We start from the raw sequence: 27,756 nt of genomic DNA, 5'->3' as shown, positions 1-27,756 counted from the left end.
ATATTTTGAGTTGTGCTGTTTGAAACACTGACCGTGGCCGAGGACCGCGGAGTCTGCAATGTTGACGATGTGTCCACCAAGGCTGTCAGGTCGGCGGTCTACCCGCTGAGCATATTGCGACAACACAGTCGTACTGGCGGTCTCCCAGCGGCGGTCAGCAAACGGCGGTTACCAACGGCAGTAGACCTCCGTGGTATGCACGGTAAAAAACATCACAACAGTCACCATTGTTTGGATTTTAAAACTACACAGCTGATGTATTTTGGACAGGTGGGCACACCTGCAACTCGCACTATAAAATACACCCCATCTCTGAACAGTGTCCTTTGCTTCCCAACTGCAGCCCACAAGACAGGCAGCCCTTTTTTTATCTGCCCATTTAGCACTTCACCACCTGTAATTTTTGTTTGCACCCTTTTACCTGTATCACTTGTTTATTTTTCCTTTAAAAAAAACACACTTCACTGAGTAGAGCTACACATTTTGGTTCCCAGGCCAGCATACACCTCTCAGTAGGAAAACTGAAACGTGGGACAAGATATTCAACAGAGTGAATGCTGTTGATAACACCCTGCGCACACATGGTGAGATTAGTAAGTGGTGGAACGACCTCAGGTTGAGAGTGCGTACCTGGTACAACAACCACCACGTGGAGGCTGAGGACCGGCGGTGGCCTCTCCCAGCGCACCATTACAATTCTTTCCCTAGAAGGAGAAGGTTTCGGCCATCCTGCATCCTGAGGGCTTGACAGGAATTGCTGGGGGCGTGGACTCTGGTAAGTTACACATCAATAAACTGCACAATATCACAATGTCCTGTTTGCTCTGCTATTGCTATTGTGTTCTCTATCTTTTCTAACATGCAATACTCAGTGTCTGAGACGTTGGTTTGTCTGTTTCAATGTGTATTGTTGCATATTAGAGCACATGTATCCAACTCTGTGACGTTGCACATGTTGCTATGCTGTCTGGTAAGTGGAGTACCATAAATATATCAATCCAGGACCCATGAAATGTGTGAATATTTAAATGTATGGTCCATTCCAAATGCACGTTGCCAACAGGTATGGTACACTAACTTTTTGTCAAGTGTTGGTAAAGTGAGATTGAAGTGACTACAACTACTAAGAGGCCCTGTCACTGCAACTCTAAGCAAGTTGCTAGACTATTTTTGCTCCTTCTCACTTGTCTACCATGTTACACCTGCTCTTTACTCATTATGCAGCTTACTATTTGTCAAGTCTTGGTAGGGTGCAATTGAGGTGACTACATCTGCCATCACTGCAAATCTAACAAAGATGCTAGACTGCATTTGCCCCTTCTCTATTGTCTCCATGTTGCTACTGATCTTCACTCATCATGGACTGTGCAATGGACAAATAATGCTCCACTCAGATATGTCTGACTACTTTGCTTCATGATGCCTGGTCTCATCAGCTGAAAATACTGATGGCATGAGTGGCACCCTAACAACGATGTGCCCCTAATATATGTAAGCCATGATGGAACCTCAGCTGATTTGCAGTGCCAGGTGACTCCTTGACTCTGCACTCCTCACATGATGAACAATGCTAAATATGTAACCTAGCTGTGTGTCTTCTTGTATTATACACAACTAGGCCTTGAAATGGACACATACACGTTATGACTACACTGTGTTTGAAGCAGAGTTTTGGAGATGTCATGTCAATCCCTAAACCCAAAATGCCACATATCTGCACACCTAATGAGCAGATTAAAACTACTACATCTATTGAATGTCTAGTTACCAACTTCGACTCCACGCAAATAGATGACAACACTGATCTCTATTTTGTTGCATTTTAGGTCCCCATTTACTTTTACACAAACAATGTTGATGTAGATACCTCACTTCCACGATAACAATGTTCTCTATTTCTCTACAGGTCGATCCGCCACAGCCCCTGCACAGAGGTTGGAAATCGAAAAGAGTTCTGCACTGTCCCAGGATGAAGCCCTCGGTGATGACGAAGCTCCGGAAGAGGTGGATGTGGATGATGGTCCTGGCCCATCTGGGCAGACTGCTACAGTGGGGCTCACTGTGCCCACAACTCCTCCCACCACAGCTGCAACAACACAGCCAACCACTGCACCCCCAACCTGTGCACCTAGCACAGTCAGTACCATCCAGTCCTGGATTCTAAGCCAGCTATCACCAGCCCAGGCTTTGAGGAACCAAGACCTAGTGGGAGGGTGCAATGTGTGCCTAGGTCACAGGCCCATGGGGGTAGGTGTGGGCTCACAGAGTGATCCCACAGGGGCCCACGGACACCCAGGCTGCCATCTCTCAAGTCCTGGGACTAGGAGTCTACCAGGACTTCCAAAGTGTCATGGGCTAGGTATTGACCAAAGTACGGGAAATTAAAGAGCTGCAGAGGGACACCTACCAGGAGGCATACACACTAGGGTGGCCAGCATCAACACCAATATGGCCTCCCTGGTTGGGGTGCTGCGGGGTTTTTCCTTCTGCATTTACCCTTCCTGTGTTCAAAGAACATCCAGGCCGTCAATATCTGCCGCAGCCAAAGGAAGGGAGGCACTATCTGAGGAGGACATACCTTCACGTGCCCCATACGCCGCAGCGGCGGATCCCCCCCCCTCTGGCAAAAGGAGGGTACGTCCACCCAAAAATCCAGAAGGTGGGGATGGCAAGACACCGACCTCTGCCAGGAAGAAATTTTGCCCTAATGTGCCCCTATGTGTGCTACACCTTCACTTTATGGACTGTTCCTGCCCACTCTTCCATATCTGATGGGAGGAGTATGTTGGACTTTGGACTCCAGACCATTTATATTCTGCTACAATGGTTTCATCCACAATGACTGAAGATTTCACTTTTTGTTTGTACTGTTAATTTCCTTATCTTTGTTCACTTGATTAAAAAGCACACGTCACCAAATCATTGTCTCCTGTTCTAATTCTCACATATAACAAGGTGAATGTACTACCATGTGAACTTTGCAATGTCAAAACTAGTGACTTATGGAAGCAGGAATATGTTGTATGTAAACAATGTCCAACTCGGGATCACTACCATGTCACAACAACGCATACGTTCAAGTGTCTGCTCTGATAACATCTTTATTCCATTGTTCAAATCATAGGCTGACATGATGTCCGAAACATAGCAATGAATACACGACTCTGTTAATCTATGTCCGTGATCACTTAATCAGTTGAAGACTTTCACAACATGGAAGGAGGGGACACATTTAACAAAATCCTACACAATAGGCAACAATAACTTCGGTCTACATTATCAACTGGAGCCATATTGCCAACCTCACAAAAGGAATTCTACATCAAATAAACAGACACGTCAGTACAGCAGTTTCTGACCACAGGGTGATTCCAATCCAGTGTTGCTCGCATATGGTTGAATGTCACAAACAAATGTCAGTGATGTGGCACAAGTGCTTTGGCCTACAGTGAGGAGCCACATCAACAGCTACATGCAGTTCATACATAATGAGCAATTCGCCAATGTGAAGGGAGACTAGCATGAATTGGGCTCAACACAGTATTGTGTTGGATAACATGATGGCACACATATTGTATTAGGACCAAAACACCACAAGGAACAAGTCCAATGGAAGCCACGTAACGTCCATCCTATCGCTGTGCAAGCTGTCTTAGTACCGGCTTTGTACACCCAAACTCTGTGACCGACATTCCCAGGGCCAATCCATATCCACTTTGTATATCTAAACAGCATCATATACCTGCTAATGTCACAACTCTGAATTGTCCAAATGAAGATGCCATGGTGAAGGTACCTAAAACAGAACAACACACAGAGATTAGCTAATGAACCATACATATAGCACACATCACATTGTCAACTGCTAGAGAACACAGTCTAAGACAACATTTACAGCGCAACACAGCTACACTTACAATACAAACACCTTTACTCCGATATTTCCAGACGCATATATTCCTAGTATGTAGCATTAACATGCTCCTTACATCATCACCACAAGATTTGCAATTATAGTCATTCATCACATCCCACACCATACTTACCTTACACTCAGGAGAAGTAGTTTCAGTTGAGATCCTGATGCAAGCCAGCTCCTTCCTCTTCACCCTTATCATCATTTAGCATTTCGGGTTCCTCATCTGGTGGCTCTTTATAGCCTGCATCCTCTCAAATGCAAGGGATGTTGTGTCACAGAGCAATGTTGTGGAGCATGCAGCAGCCCACAGTGATCTTGCACACCTTTCCGGGTGAGTAGAGGAGGGCTCCCCCAGTCTTATCCAGACATCTGAATCTGGCTTTCAGAAGCCCAAAATCCCACTCCACTGCCGTCATGTTCTTCCATGGGCCTCATTGAAGCGTACTTCCCCTGATGTAGTAGGTTTCACAGTGGTGCCAACGACCATGGATGGTTGGGATGCGCTCAGTCTCCTATATGGATGATGGAAAAAAATGCAACAATGAGTTACACACGTTCAGAACATGCTACCTGACATCACCCACACAATGTTAGGACAGATCTCACTTGCCTACAAGCCAGGCCTCCTCCGAAAGTAGTTGTGACATCATCTGTGATATGGTGCTGTTCCACAGTATGAAGGAATCACGAGCAGATCCTGGGAACGGGGCACAAACATTTGAGATGTCAAATCCGCTAAGCAGACAACTTGCATATTGATAGAATGGAAGTGCTTCCTGTTGCGGTCCACTTGCTAACTGGCTTGTGGTGGCACTAAGGCAATATGTGTGCCATCAATGGATCCAGTCACATGTGAGATGTCACCAAAAGCATAGAAATTTGCCCTCACAGTGGCTAAATCCTCACGTCTGGGGAGCTGGATGTAGCTGTCCACGTGTCTCAAAAGTGCTGCTAGCAGCTCTTGGAGTAACTGACCGAACATATGTTGTGACATTCCACCTGAAATAGCGACAGTGAATTGAAACGAGCCTGTGGCCAAAAATTGCAATACTGACATGAGTTTAACAAGTGGTGGGATTGATGTAGGATAAGTGATGTGAGGTATGTGGTCAGGCTCCAACTGATGACATAAGTCCAGTATTTTTTTGACGATTCAAACAAAACGTATGGATCACATGTCGGTATTCCATGGTCTGAGGGTCTGGAAATGGGCGGTACACTGGAGCCTGGCGTCTCCTTCCTCTCCTTGGGTACCTATGTGAGGAGTAACACAAACATTTATTTTGGCCACTGCGTGCAGAGTAACCATAACATTTCATGTGAAATACCCCCAACCACGGTGTACAGTGCTCTGCGCACATTTTGCCTATGTGCACAGTAATTCACTACACAGATGAATATTTTTACTAGAAAAAATATGGGAACAGAGCATTTCAAATGTAAACATGTTTGCCCTCATTTGTAGTGGTTGTGACGCACTTAACTATCATCAATACAGTTTTTCCAACCGCTAACATGGCAGATGTTTGACCTCGCTAATAGGGCATGTGGAATGTACGCCGCTTGCGTACGTCCACCGCTGTGGGCGGTTGCATGGGCGGTGGATGCAGTCATAGGCTAACGTTGGGGATACTGACTGCCGCGGTCCAATGGCTGTGTGCGCTGACGCTGATGACAACGTACGTGACGTACTTGTATGCTGACATTGCTGCTGTCAGCACCTCCTCCATTGTAGCTGCTGTTTGCTGTCTCTGGGAGCAGTCATGGCACACACTGCAGGTGAGAAGGCCAGTCCCTTCACTCCAGAGGAGCTGGATACCCACGTGGATGAGGTTTTGCCCCTGTATGATCATCTTTTGGCTCACCAGAGGAACAGGTAATTATGTCCAATACATATTTGACTCTATTTAACTGCTTCCTTTATATTCCCATAGGCCACAATGTGCGTCTGCGTGTCAGAGTGTAAGATTATGTTGATTGCATACATTGCGTGGCCCCTACATAGGACACACATGTAATGGATTATGGGGCCCTGTACTTTGTGGCAAGAAGGCCACCATTGGAAAGTGTGATAAGGGTGATCTCTACTCGTGTTGCATGCATTTATCTATGCAGGGTTCAAGTTCATAATAGCGACAATTACTTCTCAAATCACATCATGGTATATGTGTATAGTTATGTATAGGCTTCACACCATGAGCCATGTCTGTGTACTGTTATACGCATTTGAGGATGTTAGCCAAGTGTACCATCCCACAGATCACTCTGCCCACATCAGACTTTGTAAGACAGTTGTCTGGGAGGTAGCTATACCTCACAGACCCTTTCTGAGTGCCACACAACCATATGTTTACATATGAGATGGGCAGAAGTTTCACTTTTATGTATAGAATTGGTGGAAATGTGAGGTTCATGTGGGAGATGTAGCCTCAGCCTGAAGAGATCAAGGTCTGCCAATGATATGTGGGCAGTCTGTGCCATGGCCCAGCCTGGGCCAGAGTTGCTCATGCAGGAGAACTGAGGCACAGAGTAATGTCCCTGTAGACCTGCTGATCCATGGATGTTCCTAGAAAGTTACCCCTTGACCTGATACTTATTTCCATTGGCCCACAGTGTCAATGTGTATCTGTCTCTAATAACTGTCCCCGTACACAGGTCTGTTAACACTTTTCTAATACTGTTGCTTCTGTTGTACAGCCCTATAGCACACTGGAGACCTGAAAAGTGTAGATATTGCGTTACTTCTGTCTAGATTTAGAAATGCGAATCATCTGCTTGGCTACACTATTCCCTATCATACAACACATAAAATGGCATTTCGATTGTTATCTCTGTTACAGTGCCACATATGGCAAAAGGGGTGTCCTGTGATGCCAGTACAAATCACACAAACGTATTTAGAATTACTAGGATATTCCAATAAGTAGTTTACATGTACACACATCCGGCAGAGAGGTAGCTCTCAGTGTTGCACATACCAGCCCTTACCTTGTCTCCTTAGTCGTAGGATGTTGTGTATACTATGGTACTCGCCTCTATGAACCGTATGCATCAATACAATGGGCCTAGCAGTAAAGGTGTCTGGATAGTCAAACACACATAGTTTACCCTTCAGAAGGTCTAAATGGTGTGCTGTGTGTCATGGTACCTCACATCACATTCCATGTAGGATGTCCCTGGCCTACATGATATTAGTGGGCTGCCTTAGTCAGTGTAGATCATGACCAGGTTGAGGTTAGTCATCAGATGACCACAAAAGTGTGTATCCATGCTTTAGTTGTGCTTAGCATGTTACATGGACACATGGAGTATTTGATTTTTGACGAGTGCTTGTGCTACATGTCAACAAAGTGTATCAAGCTGACAGTTATCCTCAAACGTCCAGTTACAATCTGTGTCTATATCTATTACATCCATACAGGTCAACGCCCATCGGAAGAAGGCCATGTGGAGAGCCATCGCCCAGAAGGTGCAGACCCTGGTGGTCTTTAATCGGTGTAGTGCCCACTGCAGAAAGAGGTGGGAGGACCTGCGGTACTGGACCCAGATCACGGTGGTCCAGCTAGCGAAGTCCTCCCAATGTGGAAGTGGTGTGCGCCGGATCCGGACCTCCCTGATGGCCCACATACTGGCGGTGGCCTACCCGGAGCTTAAAGGGCAGTTGAAGGCCCAACAGCAGCTACGGGGGGGTGGGGGGTGGTCCTGGCCGTGTTAAATTGTGAACTTTGAGTATTACAGGTAGGCATTTCACCAGCCATATTGGTGGTGGCCCATGTGCCATACACATGATGAGTTATTGTTATTGTAAGCGTAGTAGTAGCTTCATGCTGCTGTGCTGTGCCTATTGCCGTTCTGACCTAGAACACAATAGCTCCTGTCTACATCCACTTTTCTTTTTTTGAGCAGACACCTGGCTGAGTGAAGCGAGTAATCATCTCATGTTTTCAGTAAATCTTTGTGACCATTGTAAAACACAGGTAACTTGTCTTTCTTGTGTGAGGAGTGATGGTCCCTCATTACTGTCGCTCATGTGACAGTGGCCCTATTGCATTTGACATGCCATAGAGTTCACAGTACATGCAGTAACTGTACAGCAGTTCCCGTTGGTAAGTACTCATTATACAGTGAAATGAGAGTGCAAACATCACTGGTGCCATCAGCATTAGTGCCTACATGTTGGCCAGTGTGTATTTGCCAGTTGATGGTTCATCTGCAATAGTGTTTAATAACACATATTCACTGACTGGGAGTGAGGTGTAGAACTGTAGGAGTCATATGTGAGTGTCAACACTGATCCTTACAAGGCAATCTGAGTATGCAGTACCAAAGAGTCATCCCACATCTTCATGTCATAGATGTTCAGGGACACCCAAAACCTTCAAAGTTATATTGTCTTGTAGATATACCACCTATGACTGGTGTCATCACCTGTACCAGGCAGGATTGGCGATGTGCATATGGTTATATGGAGTCTTGTGCTGTGTGAATTCATAGTATTGATCTCCCAAATGCTTGGACCTCATTGTGTTCAGGGAACATTATCTGCTAAATGTGATACATAGCTAAACTACATGTATCCAGCTTTCATTTGACTTTTCGGGTAGTGGACATATGATCTAATTTGGACTCCAAAGTGTCATCAGTGACCATTTGCATGTGCCATGATGTCTGCCGCAACCCTATTTGATGGTACATTGATGTTCACCTTGACCTTCGTAACATCATGATGTGTTATGGGTAATAGTTAGATTTGTTTTATTCTGGGATTTGTAAATCTCACACATGGATCCATCCTGTTTGGTTACAACTTTTTACAATGTGTTCTACAAGTGCCAAAGTATGCAAGGATATCAACTATCCTAGTCTGGACATAAGGGTGGAGTTTAGACAATTCTATCAATGCATTTGGGCCAGTCTGGGATTATGACATGAGTGGACCCAACTGTTTGCAGGTTATGTAGCATGCATGCATGTGCTCATGCTAAATTTGAAGCCTATACCATGAAGCTGGTGTGATGTGTGTACTTCTTAAATGTTTTCTGTTGATTTGTGATGGTCAGGTGTGGAAACGCAGTTGCAATAAACCCACATTACATATTATTTCCGTTACGTCCATGGCAAGCGGTGGAGAAGAGGCCGACGTCGGTGGGAACATACCTGGTCAGAGTGGTTCCAGACATGAGACTTCAGAGACGGAGGGACCCAGTGACCAGGAGGGTGTGAGGAGTGTCACGGAGGACAGCAGCACAAGCTCATCATTATCTGAGTCCTCCTCCGGTGGACACTCCTGAGTGGTGGTGGACCCAACAGGTTCATTACCACCTTCTTCCTTGTTCGCCACCCTCCCTGTTGTACCCACACAAGTTAGCTGTTCCCGCTCCCCTAATGCCATCCAGAGTTCCATCCTAATGCAACCAGCTGAGCCAGATGGTTGCTTACCTGGAAAGCATTCACACCGCTATGTCTGGCCTAAAGAGATCTTTTCAGGCTCTGGCCTCCTCCCTCACGGCAGCCCTCCACCCACCCCAACCTTCCACCCCACCTCCTGCCCCTTCCCCATCCAAATTCCCTATTCCCATTCCTAGCCCAAGCACAAGCACACCTAAGCATGCACACACTTCATCAGACATGAGCACCACGCACAAACACAAAACATCCAAATACTCAAACATACATGCACACAGCAGACAATCACCCCCTCACCACCCCAGCACACCCCCAGGTACCACAACAACAGACACAAAGCTCTCCACAGCCACACTGATGCCCACAGATGGCACAGCAACCGACACCGAGCCCTCCACAGCCACACTCATACCTGCATACAACAGTAACAGACACAGAGCCCTCCGCAACCACACAGCCCTCCACAGCGACACATTTTGATTAGAGTTGCAGTGACAGGGTGTCATGGTAGTTGTAGTCACTTCAATCTCACTTTACCACCACTTGACAAATGGTAACCTGCATGATGTATGAAGATCAGTTGTAACTTGGCAGACATCTGAGAAGGGGCAAAAGCCGTCTAGCATCCTGGTTAGAGTTGAAGTGACAGGGCTGTTGTGGAATACAAAATAATGCACACATCAGTATCCGTGCATATAATTTGTTGCAAACACATGTTCATTTGTGTAAAGTGTGTCTGTGGAGTACAAGCATTTGAGCATATGAGGGCATCCTATACATGTATTTTTGATAATTCTTCTGAAACAATACCAGACAGGGTCCCTGGTAATGTGCAAATTACTTAGGGACCCCGACTCCCTTGCCTGGTCCATAGTGGGGCATCTTTTTGCTGAGGAGTCTATGGAAACTGGTAGCTGTGTGACTTACAGCAGCGGAAAGACATGTCCGATGGGTTCCATGACTGCAGAAGACGTGTAGAGGTGTCTTTAGCCCTTATATACTTCTCTTTTCACAGTCTCAGATGTGGTGGTTGGGCCGCCATTGTCACGTCGGCTGTAAAGCTACTCTTAATTGGGCCAACAGCTTCTCTGGCAGTCCAAGCCTCCCGCAGCCTCATTGACCCATTCCCATGGCTACCGTGGTCGGAGTTGGCAGGTGGTCTCAACAGTTTGCCGGAGATTGTTCAAACTGCAATCGGACAATCTCTTAATACGCGGTCGGACCGTCCAGGTTGAGGTGGTCAGACTGCCAACACGGATACGGCGGTCTCAGGCCCGCCAAACTTGTAATCAGGCCCCAAGTCTGCTACAAAGAAAACTGCTTTGCTAAGGAATAAAAATCTAATATTTATATGTAACCGTTATTGTATAGTCAACAGAATGAGTAAGTTATAGCGCGATTTCTACCTGCTAGACATTATATAGAAGTCAGCAGAGCGAATGTAGCAAAGACAAACCCCCAGGTAAAAGTAGATATTCAGTTAATTTGTATGTGAGCCTAAGTACCATATGTGGGAGGCTATATGTCCTTTACTGAAAATCATGCTCTTCATTTGAAAGCATTAACCAGTAGGCGAATATATTTTTTGTAATAATCCACCTGCTTCAGCGATCTTATGGTTTTGGAAAGATCATATCATCTGCGTATTGAGTATATGTTGTGGGCACAGTTTTGATGGAAATGCATTTGCATCATTTGATCTAGGTCGGCAGTGTAGCGGTTGAAAAACAGGGGTGGCACGACGCATCCCTGTATTAACCTCTTGCTGGTTGGGATAACTAGTGATCAGCGTGTTCCTCATGCTAATTTAACTCATACCCATGTGCCTTCATAAAAAGAGTGATGCCCCAAGAAGTGAGCTTTCAAACGCTGCACTCATTGTTGCACAAATATAGGCGAGCACCCCAACGTTGGACACTTAAACAGACCATGATCATTTTTGCTAGGACATTGTCCTTGTTACCACATGAAGCCCTAAATACTATGCGATAAAAATGTAAGGGCTCCCTACCATTTGCCCCCGTTCCAAGCTCAGGTACCTCTTTAGCATATGCTTTGGTCTGCTACTATTACTTCACAGGCCTTATATTGGGAGTCCTACATTGCAGGAGTTACATTGGGAGCCCTTACATCGCAGGTAAGTCTTCGTGCCTTTATTTTGCCATCATCTGCTTAAAAGGTAGGTTACTTTTATATATTTATATGTATGTATATGTGTATATATATTCATGTATATGCAACCTTTTTTCAGTGAAAACAAAATGCAAAGTGATGTTATAGGTAGATATTAAAATGAGAGAAATAAACTAATGCTTAAAAAACAAATGAAATTGACCAATTACAGCTTAATGAGTTAACTACAAATTGTGCCCCACCTTGCACTGCTTATGACCTCACATATTACTTCACTCACAACTGTTTTTTGTGTTTTTTAAAGTAAGCTAACACCTTCTTACCATACCGAACTATAACATCACTTTAAACTTTTTTTCGCAGTAAATTCCTGGGTTTTTAGATAATATTCTAAGCTGAGTGTATGGCCAAATCCCTCTAGCAATCTTCAGCCAGTGTCTCTGCACGGGCTAACTAACAGCTGTTCATGGGCTTCGGCCATTCCCAGAAGGATAATAGCCTGCAGCCCGGACCTAATACTAACCATCCCACCTGTGGGCGGCCAACCCCTCGCTGATCATGGCCTTTTCATTGGGGTGTTGGCAGTAGGATGCTCCAGGTTGCTAACTACCCATGGGAAGTTAACCCTACACACTGGCGCCCAATCCACATTTTCTTCTCGAGTTTTCTGTATCAGAGAGCAAAGTTTCCACTGCAAATTAACATGAGAAATAAATGTTTTGGGGAAGGAGTTGAGGTAGATGAGCATTTTTTGGAAAGTTTAGTTCAGGTTCATTAAACAGTGCCAAAGTTAGAAGCAAAACAAAAAAAACCCTCTTCCTGTGGAAAATCAGACCGGAGTATAACTACTAGAACTGCTCAATGGTGACTGCCACAGTGTAATGTGTTTATTCAGATGTGCAAAGCATTTATAGTATGCAACCTGTGAGGCAGTAATCAGTGATTTTTCTTGTTCCAAGTTCGCTCTGCATTAGTAATAAATTCAAATTTGACTTTTGCACTTTAGTAACAAGTGTAAATATGCATTTATTAGTACAGTTGGTCTAAGTAATCTTTGGGCTACATTTATTTTCTCTATTGTAGCATAAATATATAATACAAACACACATATATCATGCATATTGTTACTGTTAACTGCAATTAATTTGGTATACACCTACTTACTGAAATGTAGTTAATATATAAGTTTAATGATTAATGGTAAATTTAAATTAATATAGAAAACTGAAGTTTTTGAAAATTAAAAAAAAGTTGTGTTAAAAACCTTTGAGATATTAAAGTTTAGTTTTCTCTTAATTAACAGTATTTTAAATAAATACACAATTATATATGTGTACTGGGTTTAGTGTACACATGTGTGTGTGTGTATATATTTGGTTTCGAGGGTTCCAGTGTGGGCATGGGTTCATGGTTAATGGGATTCTTTAGAAAAAAAATTCACAACATATTTTATTGGTTTTAGCCATATAGTAGAGCCAAGTTAGCCTGCATACATATACAGGATTTTGTGAATTAAAATCTTCCCAAACACAACCAAAACACAGGAACATGCACAGTACATCCCCACCCACCCCCACATCTCAGATCTCCAACAATAACCTTAGTCCAGTGTAGCCCAAGACCCCGACCCCGCCCGCTTGTGTCATGGCCATATTCCCTAGAAAGCACTGTTTCCAAGTGTATGAAATGAAGAGAGAAATGCATGCTTTGCCCTGAAACACTCCACCCTACTTCACACAACACAATGGCCCGCCTCACAATTTGTTTGTTCGGAGTGACCTTGCAACTCCTTCATAAGCGCTTTGCAGCTATGGTTTTTGGTTGCATTTAGCACCTACTTTATTCAGTTTCTGGTGGGTGCCTCACAAACTTTTAAAATTACACATCAGTACAGTTTCATCTGTGAAGAAGGCTTTGAGATTTAGTTTAAATGCTGGGTCTTTGTATGCCAGGTACACTGAATGAAATGTGTATCTCCCATTTAACCATTGAAGCTATAATACCGATTCTCCTAATCATGGCCAGCCTACACAGTTTCACCTTCCTTCAACCTACTTAAGCAACATCAAAATTGGTTAGTGGCTTTCATCTTTCAGAGCTCCTTTTTCTGATGATTTAAACTGCCCCACTTCAGAATACTTGGGTCGATGTGTGGGGGAAGTAAGCCCAAGATGTCAACATATTGCCTATTAATGTATTTGGTAGCTACTCCGCATCAGATGAGATTCAAGAGATGGCTCTTTTTTGTGAGACATCCATCAATGATCCATTGCACTTGTTTATCAAAGTGTATTGTCTCGTTTTCTGATTCATTTCGATGGAAAATAAAATAACTTGAAATTCCAGCATCCTGGTATTAAATTCTTACAATATGTATCACATGTTGAAAATGAAATTTATGTTTTGGTTATGTCTTAATTGGATGCTAACATGATTGATTAAAACATGTTTTTGTGGTTTCCACCATTTACATTTACTCTTAATTCAGATTTTTAAAGATCTTGGAAAATGTATATTAAAAGTAGCTGTTAGATTTCACATCATAACTGTTATTCTTCAATGGATATTTCAAAGATGTAACCATTTGTTTCACTTTATTTTTCTTAGGACTGTAAAAGCTTGCCTAGATCTTCTCGTTAACTGGCTGCACACGTACATTGCTAACCAGGATGCTGGAAACAAAGCTTTCTGTGATGTAGTTCTGCATGGACCTTTTTACTCTGCATGCCAAGCTGTATTTTACACTTTTATATTTCGCCACAAACAGATTTTGGAAGGCAACTTGAGAAAAGGTGAGCAAAAATTACTTTGTCACTAAGCGCAAATATTTCATATTTCTTTACCAGTGCCTGAAGGGCTTTGTATTAGTCATCCCACAAAACTGCCTGTACCTCTACTTTTCTGAACTACAGATTTTAATCCAAGCTTGCTGCAGGTGGAATATTATAATAATCTACTGAGAGCCTACCCATTGACCACCTCCCCCACCCATATCGGTAAAGGTGGAGTACCCAGATTAACAACCCCGGCACCCCTTATTGGTGGACGAGACTCTGCTGTTCTGCAGATCTGTTTGAGTGTATTTTGCTCTGACCTAGGGCGTTTTATATGTTTGTATGTACCGGGACATTTGCACAATGTAAAAGACATTTTGGGGGGGGGGGGGGGGGGGGGGATCTACTGAAAGAGTTGTGAAAGGGACTGACTCATAAGAAAGATACTTTCTAACAGTGCGTAGTAGAAAATGCAATATGCCTGTCCAGAGATATGAATAACAGCTTCTGGATGTACATATAGGGCCTTAACTGCTTGGATGAATTCCATACATAACCCCTTCCATTGCAGGACATACCACAGAAACCGCCAGGAGACCCTGTCGAACGCTTTCTCAGCGTCCAACAGGATCACCCCTAATGGAGACTCCGTCGCCTGAGCCCAATCAATAAGAGCAATTACACGTCTCACATGATCAGTTGTATCCATTCCTGGGATAAATCCATGCTGATGGACTGATACCAAGGGAGTAATGACTTTCCCTAACCGACAAGCCAAAATCTTAGAGAAGATCTTACTATCGGAATTAAAGAGTGAGATAGGTCTATACGAAGAAGGGTTCAACTCAGGCTTGTCTTTTTTTTTTTTTTTTTTTAAATATGATTATAGTGGTTTTTCGTCAGGAGTCGGGGATAGAACCCCTTTGGGCAGATTGAAATAACATCATAAAATCTTGTCGGAGTACCTTCCAAAATGTCCTAAAAAATTCCAGAGGGATGCCATCCGGGCCAACCACCTTTCCAATAGCTAAAGACATTATAGCCCCCTCCACTTCTTCCCACGTAATTGGTGCTGGAAGAATCTCATTCTGGTCATGTGTGACCTTGGTTGTCTCGAGATCTAAAAAAACATCCGGCATCAAATCTTCTCCTCCTACGAACTCTCCCTCTCTGTACAATTGGTTATAATACCTATTAAATACATTCAGGATTTCTATAGGGGAGTCCTGTATTTGGTCACTGTGGTCTTTAATCCTGTGAATTCGATTAGCAACTTCCCTCGGTTGTAATCGCTTTGCTAAAACCCTTCCTATATTTTCTCCTATTTCATATATTTCGGCCCTATAATGCTCATATTTAGCAGCTAGCTTCTCCCCAAAATGCTGATGAATTTTCGCCTTTAAAATCGCAATAACCTTTTGAGATTCCTCTATGTTTAAACTCCTTGCTATTTTCTGCATAAGTTCGATTTCCGTTAGTCTCAATTGTTAGAAAAACTAAGAGTCTCCCCACATACCCCGGCCTTAAAGGCATCCCAGACCATGGAGTCGGAGGCTGTATTTCTGTTGATCTTGAAAAACTCTTCAATTCAGCTTACCATATGAACACAATATGCCTGGTTGAACAGCAATTTTTTTTCAAAAGTCCAAGGATTCTGTCTTTTAATCTTAGTGCTCAACAGTGATTCTAATATTACCGGGTTATGATCTGAAATAACCCTAGGTGAAATCTCAATCTTGGCCATCTCTGCAGTTTGGTTAGAGACGAAAAAATAATCCAAACTAACTAATTTATTATGTGGGGCTGAATAAAAGGTAAGCCCTGGATCATCTCGTTTATGCCTATACCAAACATCCACCAGCCCATGTTCCCTAATTAAGCCTTGAATAGCTTTAAAGACTTTTACTTTTCTTCCCTGATATGGGAGATTATTAGTTATATCAAAATCTTTATCTAAATGGATATCGAGATCTCCACAGAGAATTAGAGGGTGAGGCCATAATCCTAATCCAACACTCAGATGGTTCATCACATCCGGATCATCTAAATTAGAGCCGTAAATAGAGCCAATTGAAAAAAGAGAGTCATTAATCATAATTTCTACAATGACCCAGCGCCCTAAAGTATCTTCCTTTACACGTTTACAACCTCCAATACTTCGTTTTGCCAGTATAGCCACCCCTTTAGTTGTTTTACCTTGTCTGGTACAAGCTAGCATATCAAGACCCAAAATCCTTAGCCAGCCACGCGTATCCCAGGATATATGAGTCTCTTGCCAGCATAACAAATCAATCTGCATAAACTGGAGGATTTTAGCTGTCAGACCTCTCTTTTTCCTATCATTCAGGCCACATATATTCCATGAACAAATGCGAATTCTACCCATCATCCCTGCACCTGAGATACACCAATTCAAGTCTTGCCTGCTCAAACCAGAAACCAGAATCGATAATATCAAAAAATGTGTTCTTTCTTACATAGAAACAAATGCTGTAACCTTAAATAGAAAAAAACACCAGTGCCACTCTTACCCCCCACTCCCCTCACCCCATGTCCATCCACCCACCCCCCTCCCCCCAAATGAGGCATAAGGACCTAAGTCCTCTATGATGGGAAACGATTAGTCACCCCCCCCCCCCCCCAAAAGAGCAGGAAAAAAGGTGTGAAAGAGAAATCAGATGGGAAAAACACACAAAAAAGGCATCTGATTATAGCATTAAACCAAACCAACAGTGGCTATTAGGCACGTTATATATATATCAGTAAATATATTATGTCCCATTATGTCCAGTTATCCACCTCAAATTGAATTTCGAAATTCTTTAGCTAGAATTTCCGAAGAAAAAAATTGTGTCTGACCCTTAAATATAATTTTCGATTTGGCAGGATTTAGTAAAGAAATCTGTGCCCCCTTCGCCTGAAATAAAGGAATCAGTTGTCGAAGATGCCAACTTCTCTCGACTGTTGCCTGGTAAAAATCCGGTTGAACGAAATTTGCATCCCTTTCCCGTTCTCTTCCTGTCTGGTCTCACCAGATCATATATTGCTTCTCGAGCTGGGAAATTATTGAGACAGATCAAAATGGCTGTAGGTTGTTTCAGAAGGTTCCCCCATTTTTTTTCGTTGATTAAAAGGAAACCGATGGGCCCTTTGCAGTTCGACTTACCAATCCCATTATGACAGTTCGAGAAATGCTTCTGAGAAAAGTTCCACCACATACTGTCGAATGTCATTACCCTCCACACCTTTGGGAACCCCCAAAATTCATAGGTTGTTTCTTCTAGAGCGATTTTCCAGCTCAGCCAGCTTTCAGACTGTATCATCCTTCTGAGCCTTCAGGGATTCGGGGATGGATTTTTGCTCTGCTAACTCGTCCTCCAATGTCAAGATTCTAGCTTCAGCCTCTCCAAATCTGGTTGCAAACTCGGAGCAGGTCTTTGCCACTCTGCGCCCTGAATTCTGCAACTTTCGAACTGCGCCTTGAGTCCGTGACCCTTCTACCCTAGTCTCCTCTCGATGGGCCATTATACTCTGATAGATGGTGGAAAGAGTAATTTCATCTTGCGGTTCTGTATTTAATCCAGAAGCTTCAGTGGATATTTCTCCATGTCCACCTTCATTATTACTCAGTTTTGGAGAGAAAGAGTAGTCCCAGACCAATGAGCCGGCTGGACCCATAGCTTTATTTGCCATAGTTACGGGTTGTTCCCTATGTTTCCGAAAAGTTCCAGTGTTTAAAGAAGCATCATTGCCTGTCTCGCCTTCTTCCAACCGTAGGCTGCTCGAGTTGCTTTTATCCTCAGCCCAATCTTTCCCAGGACTCTTATCCCCTGAGGAGTTAGAGGGGTCTGACATAGAGTAAAACTTATCCCCCGAATCCCCTTCTTTCACCAGACCCGTAACTGACTGATCTGCATTTTGTAAGAGCAGAATTTCTTCTTCACCCATCTCATCACAGCTACCTACACAGTTTTGGCTAATAGCTTCTTGTTCCTGGCCAGTCCTTTGAGGAGTAATAACTTCCAACACAATAACTTTGCCCTTATCCACAGATGTTATGACACCTGAAATGCAGGATCCTACGGTGACCGGCTCTCCCTCGGTAGAATCAATAAAATCAGTTAGAGCCGCAGCACCCTTCAAGGTCCCCTTACCCCGCTCTCCTCACTTGCATTGACCATAGACACAGAGTCAGAGTCCGTACCTTGTGAGAGCGTTTCGAGGGGTGGCGCAGGCACGTCTGCTGCAACATTGTTTAATTCTACCGGAACGTCCAAGGCATCCGCCACATTCGTCCCTTTCTCGGCTTGAATTTGGAACAGCGCGGGAACCGTGAGGCGGCTACGGGTGATAGCGCCACCCTTTCCTGCTGAGGCTGGGGAAAGACCGTCCGCTTTTCGGCGTGCTCTGCCATCACCAACTTTGCCGCTGTTAGTCTTCGTGGGGCTCCCGGCGGCAGTACCTGCGCCCCCGGGTGGTCCCCGGGTCTTAGTGCCCTTGGCGGCATTCTTAGGAGGCATCGTAGCAAGCAAACGGGTAAGCGCGGTTGTGTACCGCCAGCGCAGAGGACCTGCACAGGTTAGTCTCGAGGACAGAGGGAGCACTAAACGCCAAAAACGGAACCTCCAAATCATGCCGCTATACACCTAAATCACATCTGCTCACCATCGCCTGAGACTGGACAGGAGACGGGGGGGGGGGGGAGTTAAACCAAAAGAACGCAGACACCCAGCTCACTCAGCCGAGCGCACGGCCGCCATCTTGCCTCACTAACGTAGGAAATGTATAATAAAAATTTGTTGGTAGTATATGAGTTTCATTGTTGCTTGATTATCTTTGTTTTCTAATCAGGGGGGATGGCGGATCTTGAGCCAAACTAATGACTGTATTGGAGAATTATGCAGTGTATTAGTGTATTATTTTTTGCCAGTCTAAGCTGGTTATTATATTCTGTGTATCATACTTTGTGATGAAGGTGCCATGACTTTATACAAAGAATGTGCCTTTGTATAAATTGGGGATAAAATTAATAAAAATATATATTTTTTTTAAAAAGGAACCCCATGTCAAGAGCACAGACTTACAACTCAATAACTGACATAGAACCCCCAAGTATGTCATAGATCCCACATTCCACAAGAGACATGACACAGATGGTAAAGACAGAAGACAGATTAAGACACAGTATAACACCTCTCCCTTCTATCAATGCAGAACTGGAAGATTAACACAAATAAAGAAAAAACACACACAAAAGGAACCCCAATACAAGACACAGCACCCATACCCACACAAAACAGGCAACAAATAAGCAAGACACAGAAACAATGGTAAAATAAGATCGAGTTAAAAAATCATTGAGCCACTTTCAAGAAGACCCAAACCTCTTGTTTCTTTCTAAAATTCCATAAGACAAGATAGCATTTTTATTATCGCATTTCTCTTCTCCAACAATCTCAAGAGAAGCTACCTTAGAAATTTTAGGCACCCCTGCTGACAAAGGCAAATCCGAAACAGAAGGTGAAGAGCTACCACCACCCCTTTGAAAAAAAGCATCTCTTCTCATGTTCCAGACTTGCATATTGTCCAATTGTGACCCACCTGAATGTCTTTGAAAGGACCACGAAATTTTGACAGACCAGCCTTGACACCACCAGGTTTGACTTTAACTAAGTCACCCACTTTAAAGAAAATTCCTTTGGGAGAACAAAAAGTGTCCTTGGAGGGAGAGGGAGTTTTCCATAACCAAGAAGGACACAACTTAGTGGAGGGTTTACTACCTCTCATGATTTCGAATGAAGTTTTCCCATTAGCAGCATTGGGTGTGGTGCGGTATGCCCACAGCATGTCTTTAACAGTACTTTGCACATTCTGCCCAGCTCTGTTAGCCAATTCCATGGTGTCTTTCACTAATCTTTTTATCCTTTCAACTTGCCCATTACCTTGTGGGTTGTACAGGGACGTACAAATATGTTTCACCATCAATTGAGTCAAAAAGGATTCCATCTCAGAGGAAGTTAGTTGTGTACCGTGGTCAGTGACCAATTTAAAAGGAACACCCTCTCTTCTAAAAATGTCCTCCAATAAGGCAATAGTGGTCTTGTGTGCAAATATTCCTCACAAAAACGACCTCAAACCAGCGTGACTTGGCATCTACCAAGACAGCGGCAAAGTGTTATTTTTCAGACAAGAACGTGAAAGGACCAATAAAATCAAGGCTGACTTTATCCCAAACAAAATTAGCTTCAGTCATGTGAAAAGAAAAGTCTTTGAGAGAACATCCACCCAACTTCAACCTTTTCTCTGACTTTTTTGCAAGCAATGCAGTTTTCAGCCCGCCTTTTAATGTCAGCATTCATTCTGGGCCACCAAATATTTTCCTTGACTCTTTCAAGGGTAAATGCTTGCCCTAATTGGCCCTCATGTGCCAATGCAATCAGTTTAGACCTTAATATGACAGGAGGACTAAAATGCTCACCCCTGACAATAATGTTATCAGGGTTCACAGACAACTCTTCAACTATTTTAGACTAGGGTCTGACCTCATTGGAATACACTCTCTCTTATAATGCCTTGAATAATCATCTTATCTACAGGAATGAGTTCACAATCTTTGTCAGAAGCATCCAACCATTCACGTTTGGAAATGGCACCATGTGCACCAGAAAAATCTCATCAATACTCGCCACAACTTCTTCTGTGGACACCTCACCCCCTTCACACATTTTGTCAGGAAGTCTAGAAAGGCAATCAGCTACCTTGTTATTTCAACCAGGCACATATTCAATAGAAAAATCACACTCCTGCAGTTTAACGGCAAGTCTTGCAAGACGAGCCGAGCAATTCTTGAAGCCATTAGGTGCAAGAACTTTCAACAGAGGTATGGGATCTGTTCTTAAGATGACTGTAGAATCCCAAATGAACAACCGAAAATGAGAGGTAGCTCAAACAGCTGCCAAAGCCTCCTGCTTTATAACAGAGTACTTCCTCTCGGTACTTGAAAGAGAGCGGGACGCAAAGGCTACAGTTTTTTCAATACCAGAATGCATTTGGGATAAAACAGCACCCACACCAACCGCACTGGCATCTACGGTGAGGATAGTTTCCAAATTGCATTGAAAAGGGGCCAACATTTTTCCATTAGAAATTTCATTCTTAATGGCGCAGTAAGCATTCTCTTGAGACACACCCCATACAAATGTTTGCCCCTTCCTAAGCAAAACACGTTATGGTTCAGATTTGGTAGCAAAGTCTTTCACAAATTTCGAATAATATTCGACCATTCCCATGAAAGAATGCAACATATCTTTGTCAGTGGGTGTTTTGGCATTGACGATGGCACTAACCAGTTTGAGTTTGGGTCTAACACCTTCACTTGAAATGCGATAACGCAAATATTCTACCTCAGTAACTAAGAATTTGCACTTTTCTTTGCGCAAAGTGAGACCAGCTTCCAACAATTTGCGAAGAACCGTACGTTGTGTCATTATGAGATTCAATGATGTCACGAAAAATCAAGATATCGTCTTGAAAGAAAATCACATTGTTGACACCAGCCAGAGCTTTAGAGATGAGCCTCTGAAACACGCTGGCCGCGGATGACAAACCGAAGGGTAATCTGTTAAATTGAAAAACCCCTTTGGCAGTGATAAAAGCAGTAAGGTGTTTAGAGTTTGAATGTAACATGACCTGATGGTATGCACTCTTGAGGTCTAATTTTGAAAAAAAAGCTCCTCCCGCTAAAAGAAACACCAACTCTGTGATGTTGGGGAGTGGAAAACAGTCCATCACTACATTCTGATTGAGGCTGCGAAGGTCAACGCAAAACCTCAAGGAGCCATCAGCCTTTTTAGTGATCACCACGGGAGATAACCATTGTGTAGCTTCAACAGGTTCAATAACCTCATCCAAGACCATTTGATCAATAATTTTTTTTATCTCCTCCCTCATGGCAATGGGAACCTTCCTGGAAGAATGCCTTACAGGAGTGGCATCTTTCTTTAAAAAGATTTTATGTGTATAGTCTTTAGCTACACCTAATTTGCTGTTGAAAACTGAAGCGAATTGTTCAAGCACTTAGTTAACATCATCTTCACACACAACCATTACTTGTTCAGCAGCCCTGGGGTATACAACAATATGCAGGTCATACTGATGAGACCACCCCAAAATAGGTGGACCCTCAGTGGCAATGTAAATTTTCCCTTTCGTGTGACGCTCATGGAAGAAAATGTCAGCTTCAAAGTACCCAATAACACCTATATTGGTACCTTGATACCCTTAAGAACAACATTTGTATTATTCAATACTCTGCAAGGCCAAACTGTATCAAATAAGTCTTTAGAAATGATAGTATATAAAGAGCCAGAGTCAACCATCGAAGTTACTGAATTGCCATCAATGAGAAAGTCTGCTTTGGGACGAGAACGTCTCTTGAAGTCATCCGAATCCTCTTGTTCCAGTAGAGTTGCAGTTTGAGTCCACCATCAATACGTTATGCTCGAAGAACTCCTCAGATTCCTCAACCAAAGCCACTTTTGTTTTGTTGGCATTACACATGCGGGCATAGTGTCCTTTCCTTCCACACAAACAACCGTTTTGGCCCAGCGCAAAACATAACTTAGAGTTCGCAATGTGAAGATAGCTGCCATAGCGAAAACACACGTGTGTTGGATCTGACTTGGGAAGAAACTGACGATCTTGGAGAAGAATTGTGATTCAACGAAGATGTGGTAGGCTTCTTCTTAACGAAATTAACAGAATCCGAATCACAGTCAACCTCAGAAACGCTCCTTATTGCTCATTTTTTGCATTTCCTTCATGCATTTTTGAGATTCCTCCATCACTTTAGCCAATTTAATGGCATCTTTTAAATTGGGATCTGCCGCTGCCCATAACCGTTCCTGAATGTTCTTGTTGCTACATTGAACAATTAATTGGTCACGTATGAGTTCTTCCGTCATGGGAGCAAATTTGCACTTAATAGCCAGTTCTCTTAGCCTTGCCACAAATTCATCTATAGTCTCATTTGGTCTTTGAGGTTGGGTATAAAATTTGTGACGTTGCATAACAATGTTCAATGTTTTGGCAAAGCGTTTGTGAATGCGCAATTTAGCCTCTTCGTAAACATCCTCCATAACATCACCATTATCCTCATGTACTTGCAGTAAGTATTAAAAGACATGTTGCCCCTCAGTGCCAAGACATCCAACTAATAAAGCTGTTTTCCTTATAGGAGAAAAATTAAAGCAACAACGTAATTCTCAAATGATCAATCCAATCCTCCCATTCAATAGGAGGATCACCTTGCAGCATGAGAAAAGACGGAGGAGGAACAACAGCTTGATTAATACTCATTGTGGGTACTGAATGTCAGAGGAACTAAAAAAACTGCACTGAAGTGATAATTTTTGATGGAAACTAAAATACCAGTGGTGGCCACAGGGTGACAATGTTCAGTAAGAAAGGCTGCCTTTTTAAGCAATTTCACGCTCTTTGGTGTTGATTAGAGCGAGATACTCTTGGGAGAAGGGACTGAAAACAACAGACTGAACACTGAGACGTAAGCGTTGGCTTAATATGGATGTGGCCACAGCGCTTTATTCTTTTGTTGAAAGTGCTGGCAACAGTAGAGGCTTGGTGCGCTCGTAACAAAGGCAGAGCGATAAATGAGAGACGCGCTTGTGAGGAGACGTGAAGTCTCTGATAGCACAGTGTAGGTGTTAGAAGAATGGCACGGGCAAATGCGCAATAGAAGGTGGCGCGAGCTCTGAGATGAGCTGTGAGGAGTGCGCGGTCTTCGAAGACAATGCAGAGCGTGGCAGACGGCAGGCACAAGCACTCATAAGGCAGTTGGTGGCATACGTGCGAGGCGAGCGTAACCGGCAGCTTGCTTGGATTAATAAAAAAAAATATACAAAACAGCAGCAAGGCAAAGTGGAGGTTAAGCAGGGCAGCAGAAGTGACACAAACTGTGAAATGGCAGACGGCAGGCACGAACAGTTGAAGGGCAGTTCAATCAGCGCATGGCAAACGCGTGAGACAAGTGTAATGGGCAGCTTGCTCTAATTAAAAAAAATGCAGCGAAGACAAAGTGGAGGTTGAGCAGGGTAGCAGAAGTGATGAAAACAGTCACAAATTAATCAATCCTACCAATGACAGCGGTGAATCAGCAGGACACGGGGTTCCTCTAGTAAGCTCCAGGGTCCAGGAACAGTAGACAAATCACTGGTGATGCAGGGTACATCTCATCCTGTCGCCAAAATGAAGTAGTCTGTTCATCCAAGGAAGACACAGCAACATCAGGAACATTAAACATGAAGTTTATTGGAGCATAGGAACCCCATGTCAAGAGCACAGACTCCAACTCAATAACTGACATAGAACCCCAAAGTATGTCATAGGCCCCACATTCCACAAGAGACATGACACAGAAGGTAAAGGCAGAAGACAGACTAAGACACAGTTAACAGCTTCCCTCAGTCATTTTTTGACTGCCTTTTTTCTTGATTTTTTTTCTACACTTTTTTGAGTAATATTCGCTCCTAGTATGACAGGCTGTCCGCTAAGAAACCGACTGGTTTCAAACCATGTGGTGCCTATCACAAGCAGATGTCTGTGACAGGCGCTAACTTGGTGTGTTTATTGCGCTTGAAGAGGGACCACAGCTCCAAGACCTGCAAAGAGTGCCACGCCGTGCATCCAAAGGCTCTGAAGGCGCGATCCCTCAAGCTCATCGCCAACCGACGATTGCTTATTGCTCAAGATCCTGGTCACGTGGAAGGTCTTTTTTCCACCCCATGGTTAACGTTTTTCCCATGCTTTTCCATGTCTTACTGACTTCAGTGCTTTACAGCCTTTACCACAGTCCTTCTGGGGAAGCGTCTCTTTCCCCCGTTATATTCCTAAGGCCGACGATCGCTATATCTTATCACACACCGCCTACCCCTATTCGGGGTTTTTTAATTGGGTCAGTTCGCAGGCCCTCCTGGTATTTTTTGGGCATCTAATTCAAAGGTAAGGAATCTGAGGCTAGATGTCTCTATCAGGTGAATAAGTTACCTACCTTCGGTAACGCCTTTTCTGGTGGAGACAGAATCTAGCTGCAGATTCCTTACCGACACACCCATCCTCCCCATTCTGTGAACTGTTTTTTCCTTTGATCTACAAAATCTCTTTCTGGGCATTCTATACCTTTCATTAGCACGGAGTAATTATTTTGACAAAATGATGACTCTTTTGGGGCACACTTTTTCCTTAAGCCGTTTCTATAAGTGGCTATGCGTTCTTTGCATGGAAGATAGTAACAGAAGAAACTGACATCAGGGGAGGACTAATATGGACTTTGTCTATGTTATATCCAGTGGACGACATCACAGCGGAGTTGCTCGATGCCATCTACTGACGCGCAGTTACTGGTGTAAAAACATTCTAGATCCAGTCTGGCACCTGGAGAGAATTCCAATGTAAAGAATCTGCAGCTAGATCCCACCTCTACCAGATAAGGCGTTACCGAAGGTAAGTAACTTATTCTTCTGGAGAACTGTGGTTAAAGGTAACACGGGGAGCTGCTTTGAAAGGGACTAGGAGTCCCAACAATGTTGAGGACTTTGGAGGCGGGGTTCAATCTGCCCGCACCTGCAATCAGTTCTACAGCTCTTTAAAACGCATTTGGTGGTCTGGCAGTGCAGGCCATGCTCGGGCAAAGCCCTGGCCAAGGATGGGCCCATCCTGCACCTATCAGCACCAGGAAGAGGCAGGGCAGGGTCAATGATGTGGCCTTGTGGTAGGACATCACAGAGGGATTCTCGAGTAAAGATACTTTTCTAAACCTTGCCCCCAATTCTGCTAATGGAACTCCATTGGACAACTCCATATTCATCATTGTCTGGCCAACTGGTTGCCATTGCTTTCTAGTCCCCACAGTCTCAGTTGCTGAGTGGCCTCAGTCGAGCTGGGATTCATTGAAATCTCTTAGTAGGAGGCCTTGTTATCGCGTATACAGGCATATTAAGGTAATGGGGAACTGTGCCATTTGAACTTATAGCTCGAGAGACCTACCACACTTCTCTACACCAATTTGTGCTTCTACTTTTGTGGGAACATTTACTGTGCCTAGTTCTTTGCATAGGTTAGCTGCATCTTTTCAACTAAAGTATATATATTTCTACCTGGGGTGTTGTGAGCAGTGTGAACTGTGTTGAGAAGTTTTAAGAAGTACTGGCCTACTGAGTCGGAGGAGATCTTACATTGCAACTCGTGTTTTACGTGAGGTGCAGGGCTGTGATACGACTCGGTGGGGTTCTGTAGGGAGGGTTTGCTGATCACATGACTAGTGTTACTAGTAGTCAGATACTTTCCATTTATACTTCAGTCTCAGTTTGTCTTCTCTAGGTTTCCTGCCAGTATATATTTTTTTTTACTGTAGCGTGGACGGAAGACCGCATTGAAGTATAGAATTGGCATTGTTTCTACTGGGTCCTACTGGCATTGCTTTGACACCCCTCTTCTCCTCTGCCCACCAGGTGATAGACTAGGGGCTCCTTGCTACCTTCTCTGGCAAAGATGGGCAAGAAGAAAGCCATAGAAAGACTCCCTGCTGCCATACCTCTATCTAAGAGCACTTCTATAGATAAGATGCTCCACAGGGCTATGTGGGTTATTGGCACAGAGATTGAGCTCAGTGAATGGTGATTGTCTTTTCAATCGGGGGCATCTCCAGGCTTGGGCACAGCACTAGCCACATCACCCCAGAACTCACCAAAACCCATGTACAACCCACAAAGTCCCAGCTTAAGTAAACCAGCTATTGATGTTGCGTCTGTTAGTGGGTCTGCTAATAATGGAGATGTTAATCCCTCTAGGAAAAGCCAAGGAGAGAAAGATAGCCTGCTGGACACCTAAGCTAGGCTACCAGTTCTATTTCCTTAAGTCCTGTGCACCATGGCATGGGAGCATCCTGTTAACCCCCCCACCCCCCCCCCCCCCCCACCACCACCACCCCACCCCCAAGGATTCTCAAGAGGGTATTTGCCTACCAAAACCCGTATGGATAGAGCAAGTTGCTGAGGACTGCCTGTGCAAAGTCAGTGAGATCCTTTGGGGCAACTTTCTACCTCTTTGTGCTCAGATGGAAGCCATGGAGATCAAGCTGACCCTATTAAGACAGGCCCAGGCCCATCCTATACTAAAAAATCTCCCAGAACCCAGGACCCCTAATGTCGCCCAGGATGTGACAGCTGCAGAGGGCTCCTCTGCTAGTAGACAAGGGCACCTGAAAGTACACTGTCCCTAGAGACAAGATGAGATTAACACCAGATCTCCAGACTCACAGATGGCCTAATACAGAGCAGTCATTATTACCCCGCACATTTGCACCTGGGAATACCGTCCTGTAACCAGCAAGGACACACACCCGGGGAATTATCTCTTATTATTATTCCTGGACCCAGTGGACTACCAGGAAGCCCAAAGCAACCAATAGTGGATCTTCCTCCGGCATCCTGACCATATGTAGTAGCCTTA

General features: G+C 43.9%; 1 protein-coding gene across 2 annotated transcripts in view; it reads left to right on the top strand.

The window, feature by feature from the left end:
• Positions 1 to 27,756, top strand: part of RRN3 (RNA polymerase I transcription factor RRN3) — a 454,090-nt gene that overhangs the window by 297,623 nt on the left and 128,711 nt on the right. For both annotated transcript variants that reach the window (XM_085632098.1, XM_085632099.1), the window contains exon 14: positions 14,066 to 14,250. In XM_085632098.1, coding sequence (XP_085488224.1) covers positions 14,066 to 14,250 — 185 coding nt within the window. The remainder of the gene's footprint in view (positions 1 to 14,065; positions 14,251 to 27,756) is intronic.

The sequence above is a fragment of the Triturus cristatus genome, chromosome 10 (genome assembly GCF_964204655.1).
Source record: "Triturus cristatus chromosome 10, aTriCri1.1, whole genome shotgun sequence".
NCBI lineage: Eukaryota > Metazoa > Chordata > Amphibia > Caudata > Salamandridae > Triturus > Triturus cristatus.
This window is presented reverse-complemented; position numbering and strand designations above follow the sequence as displayed.